Source organism: Chiloscyllium punctatum, chromosome 2 (genome assembly GCF_047496795.1).
Source record: "Chiloscyllium punctatum isolate Juve2018m chromosome 2, sChiPun1.3, whole genome shotgun sequence".
Classification (NCBI taxonomy): Eukaryota; Metazoa; Chordata; class Chondrichthyes; order Orectolobiformes; family Hemiscylliidae; genus Chiloscyllium; species Chiloscyllium punctatum.
In genome coordinates, this window is record NC_092740.1 from 116,346,698 (window position 1) to 116,359,050 (window position 12,353).

Genomic DNA, 12,353 nt, shown 5'->3' on the forward strand with positions numbered 1-12,353 from the left:
CTGGTTCTCTAATATCCTTTAGAGAAAGAAATTATCTGCACCACATATAGATTCACAGAAATGTGGATGACTCTCAACCACCCTCTGAAATGGCTGAGCATTCAGTTCAAGAGCATAGGGATAGACCACAACCAGTGATAGTTGCATCCCAACAAAGAACTAAATAAAATGTAAGCTCAAGGTCAGAATCCCGTACAAATTAAGGTCCTGTCTGTCTTCTCTTGGGGATACATACTTCAAACCATTGTTTTGTAGAAGACTTAAGGGAGTCATCCCTTGGTACTCTGGGCAACATTATTCCTAAATCACTAGAATCTTTTGCTCTACATTCTGTGTCCTGTGATCCTACTCCATTAGCTACCTGATGAAGGGGCAATGCTTTGAAAGTTTGCACTTCCAAATAAGCCTGTTGGACTATAACTGGTGTTGTGTAATTTTTAACTTTGCCCACATCAGTCCAACACCAGCACCGCCACACCATAAATCAACATTGCACAAGTTATCATCTTCAAATTTCTGTTTGTCGATTTTGCTGTGTGCAAATTGTCTATTGTGTTTCCTACCATAGTAAAAAGTTCAATCATACTTCATTGGCTGTAAAACACTTTGAGACATCTGGTGGTCATAGAAAGCAGATGCATGTGTTTCCAATTTGTTATGGAACTTGAAGGAAATTTCTAGTCAGAGTTTGAGTGGTGTTTAAACATTGGGAGACAGGACAACATGTTAAAATTGAGATTTTTTTTGTTAATGGGAAGGTTTCTACATTTGGGGAAAGGGAACTTTTATTGTTTCTGTCTTTGTCTCTGCCCAACATGCAAGGTCAACATAAATGCTTTGTAATTAACTGCAAAATCTGTGTGACTGTGCAATGTGCTACAAACACTGGTGGGAGGGGAGGCTTTAGGATTCGGAGTCACCCTCTCAGGCATTGCAATACAGCCCACAGGCTGAGGCGTTGCTGCATTGTTGGAGTCCTCCAGCCGCCGGTGGCGCACGCGAGTCGCTCTGCTCCGGCCAGGACGAACAGCGTGCGTGACCTTGTGGTGCCCGCCTTCCGGTCCGGCGGAAGTAAAACACTCGGCTAGGGCTGCGACGTCGTTGTGTTGTTTACGGATGGATTTAAACAGAAAAGACCGGTAAAAAAATAACATCAACAGCGCCGCACAGGCCGGCCTGGGGACTCGGAGAGTCACTGTGAGTAACAGGCACAAGACTGAAGTATGTGTAGCGCAGGGAGGTGCATTAAAATAGTGCATTATAGTGAATGTAACACAACATGTGCAGTTGTGGTGTCAATAGCACAACATCACTTAAAACATGCCCCAACTTATAGGGCATCTAACATTGCAATGTATGCAAATGCATTAATGTATTGTGTATAACTGCAACATATACATTAAATATATAGAATGTACCTAAACCCTCTTTATCACAACAAAACTTACAAGGATGCAGCTTTCCTGTATAAATCATTGCAACCTACATTATATTAATACTGTATTAGCGCGAATATAACTATAATTATATGTAACTATATAAACATGCTTAATCTATACAGTAGCGTACAGAAGAACAACTGCTAAAGTGTGGTTTAACAGTGGTGTAAATGTAACGACGTGCACGTTACAGTATGTGAAATAGGAATATAAGAATATTTAGTGTGCAGTGTATTGTAAAACAGTTAGAGTTATCATGGCAACATATTAATCTTGTGTTAGTGCATGAAGTACTGCTTCAAATGTACAAGCTTTGGTGTATATACCAATGCTATAATGGTATATTACCATATAATGTTTAAGACATGGTGAAACATATATAAAGACAACTCTTGAATGAATAGTAATATAATATTACAACTTTCAAAAAGCATAGTTGTAGTCCATGCATCAGCAATATAGCCAAATGTATAGGCTATTTTGCATATATCAAGAGACCCTTCCAAAGGAAACACTGCCATCTATGAGTAGTCATTAGGTATACAATGATCATGCCTTCAAAATAGTATTACTTGGCACTATATATGGTGGTTTAACTTTTCAATATATTTAGCAAGAGAATTACTTGTATCACATTGATAAGTGATACAATCTATGGTGTCATCTCTCAAGGCATTGTGTATTAAAGTATTAACTCATTGTTTTTTGTGAATGCTTGTTATTTACCAATTTGCTGCCATGTTTCCTATATTATAACAGTGTCCACACACAGTACATTGTCTGCAAGTTTTTTTTAGGATATCCTGGGATTGTGAAAGGTTCTTTTAAAAAAAAGTTTAAAGACTCTTCAGGTTTATGAGAATCTTTTGATGCTTCTTGTTAAACAGACAATACATCAAAGCCAAATAACGATTGAAAGAACTGTGAATGCTATAAATCAGAGACAAAAATAGAAATTGCTAGAAAGGCTGAGCAGGTCTGGCACCATCTGTGAAGAGAAATCGGAGTTAACTTTTGATGCATCAAAACCAATCAATCAATCAAATTGTCCTTTTTTTTTGTACTCCCGACATTTGAGTAGTCATGTTTCTTCACACAATTAAAATCTGTAAGAATCATATCATTTGATTAGGGATAGAACACAAAATTTATCCCTTAAGTCAGCTGTTATATGTTAGAAAGATTTTTTCGTGCATCCCCTTCGAACTTCCTGCAGCCTGATAATTGGATTTGGATTTGTTAGCTGATATTGATTGGCCATCCTGAATTATCCTTGAGAAGCTGGTGGTGGATCACCTTGAGCTACTTTATAGTCTGTGAGGTGGAGGTGCACTTACATTACAGCTAGCCAATAAATTCCTGGCAATTGATCTCGCCATGAGGAAAGAATGGCAATAAATCTTTAAAGGTGGTGTGGGATGTGGAAGGGGATTGGTCATGCTCCAGCTGTCTATGTTCATCTGGGGAGTAGAGTTGAGGATTTGGAAGGTTCTATTAATCATATTTGTTCTGAGAGAGATACACATGCACCTCTACAGCTTTCTACACACTAGAGAGTTATGCAGAAAAGAATTCTACCCCTGTCACTGGAAGTTATTTTTTCCACTGACAAATTGTTTATGGATTTGCAGCCAATATGTTGTTAACAGTCTTGTACAGGAATTTTTTTTTCTGAGAGTTTAGCATGAATTTCATAAACAATCTGACATTTTAAAAAGACCAATCATAACAGGTTATTTTGAAATCTATTTTGCCTTATCTTGATGTGAACACCCATTTCCACATTTTTTACTGAGGCTGACTGGTTTTAGTTGTTTGGCAAACAGGAAGACCAGAAGGTTTGATTATGTGAAATTGCAAGCATTTTGTCAAATACTAGAAGCAACTTTTCATCCAAGCAGCACAGGTACCTGGTTGTACATTAGCGTAAGCAGTGAGGGAATAAGCTGGCCACGGACCAAGAGTAAAGCCTTTAAGGTGTAAAGATCTATACCTAAGGGCACCCTTAAAAAGAGTGAACAGTTCATCAAACAGGTTGCATACCCTGAAAGAAAACTAAAGGGAGCATTTGTACACTAAATAGAGTTATAGAATCATACAGCTTGGACATAGACCTTTTGGTCCAACCTGTCCAATACAACAAAGTTTCCCAAACTAGTCCCATTTGGCCCATATCCTTCTAAACCTTTCCTATTCATGTACCTGTCCAAAGGTCGAGTAAATTTACTCCTTTTTTTTTTAAGTGCCAATGAAAGACTATGTGTTAAGATATTAAGTTGTGAACCTTAAGATTTGTAAGAATCCTCGTGTGGGTCTTTTCTATGTACTTGAAAAGAGTGACCCAAACTTCGTGGTTTGGACTTGCATACTTGACAGGATTGAATTTTAACTTGAAAATTTAACCATTTAATTAATAACTAAGCTTGTTTTTTGAATTCTCCTTCTAGACATTTTATTGTAATTCCTGCTATTCCAGATCCTACTCAATTGAGTGTGTTCTCAAGTGATGGACGGTACACCAGACACTGGGTATGTTCAATAGTTAGTGGAAATATCAGGCCAATTGCAAGTCAAATTATGTGTAAAATCTTACTGCACTGGCTTATCACTTTCCTACCATTGAATATTGAGAAGATGGATGCAATTGTTTACAGTGATATCATAACGTCCACCTCTTTTGGCAATTGTCTAGTTCTGCCTCAGACTGATCACAGACTTGGTGTTTTATTCACAACTGTGCCATCACCAAGACCATCTCTCTGTAATGTAACCTAACTCTGCCCTTCCTCAGCTTCTCTGTTGCTGAAACCATAGGCTACGCCCTTCTTACCTCCAGATTTAACTATTTCAATGTGTTCTTGGTCAGTTGCAGTTTCTACTCTCCACAAGCTTGAGGTTGTTCAAAACATTGCTCTCTGTACCTTAACTTGCACTGAGTCCTGCTCCCCATGCTCACTGACTTGCACTGATTACTAATTAAGCAAAGTCTCACTTAAAGTATTCATCTTTGTTTTCAGATTCCTCCATGCGTTGCTATCTCTGTAACCCTCAGCCCTACTGCATCTTTTTCTACCTGTCTCTACCTGTGCTTCACCATATACCTCTTGACATATCTGATTTTTAATTCCTCCAACATTGTTAACCATAGCTATTTCATGCCAAATTCTGGAATTCCTTCTCTAAATTCCAGCACTTTTCTTTCCACTTCAGAGTTCTTATAGAATGCTCATAGAATCCCTACAGTGTGGAAACAGGCCCTTTGGCCCAACAAGTCCACACCGACCCTCTGACAAATATCCCACCCAGACCTATTCCTCTACCCTATTCCTCTACCCTATTACTCTACATTTACTCCTGACTAATGAACCTAATCTACACATCCCTGAACACTATAGACAATTTAGCATGGGCAGTTCACCTAACCTACACATCTTTGGAGCGTGGGAGGAAACCAGAGCACCCAGAGGAAACCCACACAGTCGCCCGAGGCTGGGATTGAACCAGAATCCCTGGCACTGTGAGGCAACTGTGCTAACCACTGGGCCACTGTGCCGCCCCCTGTTTGGAGATAATGTGAGCTGAAGTTGACAGGTCAAGATTAAAATGGTGCTGGAAATGCACAGCAGGTCAGCAGCATCCGAGGAACAGGAATGTTGAAAACCTATCTATTTGACCAAGCAGTCAATTTAGTCTGACCAAACCTCTCCTTAAATGACACAGTGTCACATTTTGTTTTGTTACAATCTGTTTCACCTTGATGTTTCATGACATTAAAACAGTAGATGCCAGTTTCTATTATTATCGGTGATGGTTATATATTTTGATTTTCTATTTCATAACTTTTGCTGTGCGTTCTAACAATGACCTTGTTTTAGTGATTCTACATCAGACATATTTACTAAACAAACAACTCTTCTTGGAAAAATGACTTGGAAATCTACTTCATTGGCCAAGATTTTTGTCACCCCCTCCTAAGACCCTTCTTTATCTGTCAGTTTTATGATCTGATTATATAAATTATTGTTGACTCATACTGCCTAATCTGTTTTAATACTTTCTGATACTTTGTAAATAGCCTGATTTGAAAGTTAATTTGTTTTCATGTAAGCCAGTAAGCTGTTTCTTGGAACAGTGGCTCCATTAATTTGTTGGTTTGACCTCAAATAAACAAGAGTATTTCCTCAAGCGTAGCAGATTTTCCTTAATTTACTGTTTGTGAATTACTGATCACCCTGTGAAAATGAGTAGCCTGAAAATTAACTACTTGTCCTCTTTAGTCTTCCAGGGATTTAAATTGCAAGAATGCTTTTGTTATTGTCTTTGTCAAACTTTGTAAGTGCTTTTGATTTTTGTTTTAATGAGGAATCTGTCCGTGTCCTAGTGGTATCTTTCTAGTAATTCACTTTAAATTACTTTAAAAGAAACATTGAATTGTCCACGCCTATGTTTGAAATTCACAATCATTTTTTAGAAGTATTCAAACTTCAGGAGTCAATATGGCAAGTGATACTAAATTGATTGCATGGTTGAATTAGTGTCTTGATGTCACATTTGCTACCGCAGCAGCCAGATGTTGCTGTTCGGGGAGTGCAGGAGCTGAAAAGTGAAACAGTGTCAAGATCAAGAAATGAGTACAGTTTGTGTGAACGCTTCATTGTTTGGATTCAACTGTTTGTCTTTTTACTTATGGATATTTTCTAATGATCCTGTTCAGAGATATTGAAACACATCTCTGGAACAGGATTTCAGCTATTTCTATTGCACTATAGGTAAGTAGCTATGTACCCCTCAGCCCAGCAGTATTGCAGATTTTGACTATAGCAGTCATTGAGTAACATCTTTGATTTTTCTGAAAGAAACTTTAGTGGTAATTTTTATGTTGGTAATAAAATACCAATAGTGAATTGAGAATTGGACTGCTTGGTTTTATGATACTACCATTTCCTTATCCATTTATACCCTTGATTTGTCATTTCTTGAGGTATGTGGTCATGCATTCCTTTGCAATTTTTATCCCTTTTCTAAATAATTTGTAGAATATGTTTTTATGACATAGACAAACAATTTTAAATAGGCCATTTATGGTCCCCATAAGTAAAAGCAGACTGTTATGAAGTGGAGCTTATTTCAAGTTTCACAGTGCAACATTTTTTTAATGTGGTACTACATTTCTTAATCATTCACTGAATTTGAAAACATACTTTTTTTCTGTAGATGCTCAACTACTCCAGGATCACCACAAGGAGTAAAACAGGATGAAGGTGAATCACCCAAAGGCCATAATACCTACAATGGATCACAGAAAAATGAGAAGCGGGGTGAAAAGAAAACTGAGGAGGCAAGTCATTCTATTTGTAGGACAGCTCTTTTGGTATATGCTTGTTTACTTGTTTTTGGTTCCCTTGCAAACCCCCATTTTCTAGCTTTTGACCCCATCTCTGTCCTGGCAATGGTTTGTTTCTACCTGTTTCATCACATTGATCTGAAGGTGAACACCTGACCACTTATACCTACTATCACTAAGGTTACACATGTCTGTAACATTGCTTGACTTCACTCCTAGCTCAATTCAACTGTTACAGAAATCATCACTCATATCTTCATGTGATCTGGATTTGACATATATTTGGAAAGGCAAGGACTAATTAAGGATAGTCAACGTGGCTTTGTGCCAAATGTGGGAAATTGTGTCTCTAACTTGATTCAGTTTTTTGAAGAAGTAATGAAGAGGATTGTTGAGGGTAGACCAGTGGATGTGATCTGTATGGACTTCAGTAAGGTGTTTGACAAGGTTCCTCATACTAGACTGGGTAGACAACACGGAATATAGTGAGAACTAGCCTTTTTGATACAGAACTGACTTGAGGCTAGGAGATAGAGTATGGCGGTGGAGGGTTGCTTTTCAGACTGGAGGCCTGTGACCGGTAGTGTGCCACAGGATTGATGCTGGATCTTATGGAGTGTTGCTGAACAAAGAGACCTTGGAATGCAGGTTCATCGCTCCTTGAGAATGGAATCGCAAATATTCACAATAGTGAAGAAGGCATTTGGTATACCTGCCTTTATTGGTCAGTGTGTTGAGTCTAGGAGTTGGGAGGTCATGGTGTGGCTGTACAGGATGTTAGTTAGGCCACTTTTGGAATACTGCGTTCAATTCTGGTCTCCGTGCTATAGGAAGGATGTTCTGAAACTTGAAAGAATTCAGAAAAGATTTATATGGATGTTGTCAGGGTTGCACAGTTTGAGCTCTGGGGAGAGTCTGGGGCTATTTTCCCTGGAGGTTTGGAGGCTGAGAGGCTTATAAAATCATGACCATGGATAGGGTAAATACACAAGGTCTTTTCCCTGGGTTGGGCAAGTCCAGAACCAGAGGGCATAGGTCTAAGGTGAGAGGGATAGATTTAAAAGCGACCTAAGGGGCAATGTTTTCCTACAGAGGATGGTGCAAGTATGGAACAAGCTGCCAGAGGCAGTGGTGGAGGCTAGTACAAATACAACATTTAAAAGGCATCTGGAAGGGTTTAGAGGGATATGGCCAAATGCTGATAAATGGGAATAGATTTATTTAAGTTATCTACTCAGCATGGATGAGTTGGATCGAAGGGTCTGTTCCCATGCTGTCCTCCTCTGACTATTCCAATGTGCTTCCAGCTGATGTCCTGAACTCTACCCGTCATAAATCTCTTGCTGTCTTGTTCTGTCACTCTGTCTGCAACTACTCCATCCTCACAATCCTTATGAATTTTGAATTGTAATGGCTCCACCCTTTGGTACCTATTCTCTAACTTCTGCAATTCCTTCCTTATACTTGCCCTCCTCTCTATCTTACCTTCCTCATTTTAAGACATTCCTTGAACAGTACTTGCTTTGTTAAGCTTTTTCGTCATCTAACCTAATAACGTCTGATGTGACTTGGTCTTGGAGTTTCTTTTTATAATGCTTCTGTGACTTGGGATTTTTCGTCAACTTAAGAGTGTTGTATGAATATAAGGTTTTTTTTTCTTTAATTTGAGTTAATGATTAACTAAATGGGTTAACAGTCAACCATTAACTCATCACATGGATTCAGCCTCAGCAGACAAGGATGACAGTCCATCAGGCCATTGTGCTGGATTTGTTGAGCAAAAGACCAGTTGTTCCCAACTGTGGATAAAATTAAGAATCAAACTTGTAAGGTGATCTCAGCTATCTGTAAGAAGAATAGGTGGTTATGGTAGGAGATTTTAACTTTCCAAACATAGACTGGGACTTCCATAGTGTTAAGGGTTTAGATGGAGAGGAATTTAAGTGTACAACACAATTTTCTGATTTAGTATGTGCATGTACCTACTAGAGAAGGTGCAAAACTTGACCTACTCTTGGGAAATAAGGCAGGGCAGGTGACTGAGGTATCAGTGGGGGAGCACTTTGGGACAAGTGACCATAATTCTGGTAGATTTAAAATAATGATGGAAAAGGATAGACCAGATCTAAAAGTTGAAGTTCTAAATTGGAGAAAGGCCAATTTTGATGGTATTAGATAAGAACTTTCGAAAGCTGATTGGAGGCAGATGTTTGCAGGTAAAGGGACAGCTGGAAAATGGGAAGCCTTCATAAATGCGATAACGAAAATCCAGAGAAAGTATATTCCTGTCAGGGTGAAAGGAAAGGTAGGTATAGGGAATGCTGGATGACTAAAGAAATTGAGGGTTCGTTTAAGAAAAAGAAGGAAGCATATGTAAGATACAGATCGAATGAATCCTTAGTAGAGTATAAATGAAGTAAGAGTATACTTAAGAGAGAAATCAGAAGGGCAAAAAGGGGACATGAGATAGCTTTGGCAAATAGAATTAAGGGAAATCCATAGAGTTTTTACAAATACATTAAGGACAAAATGGTAACTAGGGAGAGAATAAGGCCCCTCAGAGATCATTGAGGTGGCCTTTGTGTGGAGCTGCAGAAAATGGGGGAGATACTAAATGAGTATTTTGCATCAATATTTACTGTGGAAAAGGATATGGAAGATGTAGACTGTAGGGAAATAGATGGTGACACCTTGCAAAATGTCCAGATTAGAGGAGGAAGTGCTGGATGCCTTGAAACAGGTAAAGATGGATAAATCCCCAGGACCTGATCAGGTGTATCCTAGGACTCTTTGTGAAGCTAGAGAAGTTATTGCCTCTGGCTGAGATATTTGTATCATCGATAGTCGCAGGTGAGGTGCCAGAAGACTGGAGTTTGGCTAACGTGGTGCCACTGTTTAAGAAGGATGATAAGGACAAGTCAAGGAACTACAGACCAGTGAGCCTGAAATTGGTGGTGGGCAAGTTGTTTTAGGGAATCCTGAGGGACAGGACGTACATGTATTTGGAAAGGACTGATTAGAGATAGTCAACATGGTTTTGTGCATGGGGAAACATGTCTCCCAAACTTGATTAAGTTTTTTGAGGAAGTAACAAAGAGGATTGATGAGGTCAGAGCGGTAAATGTGATCTGTATGGACTTCAGTAAGGCGTTCGACAAGGTTCCCCATGGGAGACTGATTAGCAAGGTTAGATCTCATGGAATACAGGGAGAACTAGCCATTTGAATGCAGAACTGGCTCAAAAGTAGAAGACACAGGGTGGTGGTGGAGGGTTGTTCAGACTGGAGGCCTGTGACCAGTAGAGTGCCACAAGGATTGGTGCTGGGTCCTCTACTTTTTGTCATTTACATAAATGATTTGGATGCGAGCATAAGAGGTACAGTTAGTGAGTTTGCAGATGAGACCAAAATTGGAGGTGTAGTGGACAGCGAAGAGGGTTACCTCAGATTACAACAGGATCTGGACCAGATGGGCCAATGGGCTGAGAAGTGGCAGATGGAGTTTAATTCAGATAAATGCGAGGTGCTGCATTTTGGGAAAGCAAATCTTAGCAGGACTTATACACTTAATGGTAAGGTCCAAGGGAATGTTGCTGAACAAAGAGACCTTGGAGTACAAGTTCATAGTTCCTTGAAAGTGGAGTCGCAGTAGATAGGATAGTGAAGAAGGCGTTTGGTATGCTTTCTTTTATTGGTCAGAGTATTGAGTACAGGAGTTAGGAGGTAATGTTACAGCTGTACAGGACATTGGTTAGGCCACTGTTGGAATATTGCGTGCAGTTCTGGTCTCCTCCCTATCGGAAAGATGTTGTGAAACTTGAAAGGGTTCAGAAAAGATTTACAAGCATGTTGCCAGGGTTGGAGGATTTGAGGTATAGGGAGAGGCTGAGGAGGCCAGGGCTGTTTTCCCTGGTGCATCCAAAGATGAGGGGAGACCTTATGGAAATTTATAAAATTATGAGCGGCATGGATAGGATAAGTAGGCAAAGTCTTTTCCCTGGGGTGGGGGAGTCCAGAACTAGAGGGCATAGGTTTAGGGTGAGGGGGGAAAAATATAAGAGACCTATAGGGCAACATTTTCACGCAGAGAGTTGTACCTGTATGGAATGAGCTGCCAGAGGAAATGGTGGAGGCTGGTCCAATTGCAACATTTAAGAGGCATTTGGAAGGGTTTGGAGGCATATGGGCTGGGTGCTGGCAGGTGGGACTAGATTGGGTTGGGATATCTGGTTGGCATGGACGGGTTGGACCGAAGGGTCTTTCCATGCTGTACATCTCTGATTCTAAATTTAAATCTGATGGTTTTGACAACCTAGAACCAGTTTGATTTGTAAAAAATATTAACAGGTTATCAAAGGTATAAAAGAGCATTTGGAAAATCGGGAGAGATGCATCTGCCATCTGTTAAGAGATAACAGCTCTCAGTGCTTAGAGAAAGCACCATCTATTTACCAGGCTACCGTGGCACACCATCTAAATTCCTGACAGAAGAATCTACAGAGAAACATTCCAACAGAAGGATCAGCAGAAAAGATAGGAAGTTCTGGAAGACACAAACCTGGCTGTAATTTCGAGAGACTAAATTCAATTGTTATATAAATGGGACTTGTATTTATTGGAACAGCATACCATTATAATCTTGTCTTGTTTGGGAATAGTTAATAGTTAGAGGGAAGTTGTTCGGTCTGTTAATAGTTTAGTTGTTTTATTCATTGTTAGATAAATTGTTACTTTTGAATTGTAAAGTGCACGTCAGGGATTTATTTTACTTTAAACTCTAGAAGTTGCTGAAATAATGCATTGCACTCTTTCAAACATTCCTTTTAACAGATTATAGAGCAAGGCATTTCCCTTTGGGTGATATGGTTGTGGTTCTCAGTGGGGGATCAACCTCCATTTTATAACAGTTTCCATCAGACAACTTTTTTCAAAAGTTTGTACAGTTATTTGTAGAATTCCATCTTAAGCATAAAATACAAAAGAAGCAAATACTTAAGCCATATTTTAAGCTGACAATTCAAGCATGTTTTTCCATTCTTGGCAGCAGCGTGTGACTAAGAAGAGAGGCTGGCCAAAGGGCAAAAAACGTAAAAAGAATATACCCAATGGTCCCAAAGCTCCACTGACAGGCTATATGCGATTTTTGAACGAAAGGCGTGAGCAGTTGCGGGCACAGCAACCAGATTTACCTTTTCCTGAAATCACCAAAACTTTGGGCAGTGAATGGAGCAAACTTCCACCTGAAGATAAACAGGTTTGTGGCATTTAATGTATTCTCTGACTGTCCCCTATTAATGGTATTACAATCAGCTTGGAAGTGTTAAAGGCAAACCGTTTGATGAAACCTGAGTAAATTCTTTGAACAAGTAACAGAAAGGATTGATGAAGCATGTAAGAAGGCATGGACTTTCAAGAAGCTTTTGATAAAATTCTTCATAACAGATTTGTAAAATAGATGAACAATCTATTGAATAAACAGTGGCAATTTAGGTATGTAATTGACTGAGGAATAGGAGGTAGAGAGTAGTATCAACTGATGTTTATTTGAATGGCAAGTTGAAATGCATCTCA

At 39.3% G+C, this 12,353-nt stretch overlaps 1 protein-coding gene across 6 annotated transcripts in view; it reads left to right on the plus strand.

Moving 5' to 3' along the window:
* The first annotated feature begins 1,046 nt into the window (after window positions 1-1,046).
* LOC140488030 (SWI/SNF-related matrix-associated actin-dependent regulator of chromatin subfamily E member 1-related-like) overlaps window positions 1,047-12,353 on the plus strand; it is a 133,621-nt gene continuing 122,314 nt past the window's right edge. For 4 of the 6 annotated variants that reach the window (XR_011962985.1, XR_011962988.1, XM_072587622.1 and 1 more), the window contains exons 1-4: window positions 1,047-1,197; window positions 3,887-3,968; window positions 6,654-6,777; window positions 11,827-12,036. Coding sequence is in view for 2 of the 6 variants with exons in the window: in XM_072587622.1 (XP_072443723.1) it covers window positions 3,946-3,968; window positions 6,654-6,777; window positions 11,827-12,036 (357 nt within the window). In the remaining 4 variants the exon portion in view is untranslated. The remainder of the gene's footprint in view (window positions 1,198-3,886; window positions 3,969-6,653; window positions 6,778-11,826; window positions 12,037-12,353) is intronic. The other 2 variants (XR_011962987.1, XR_011962986.1) reach the window with 2 other exon arrangements.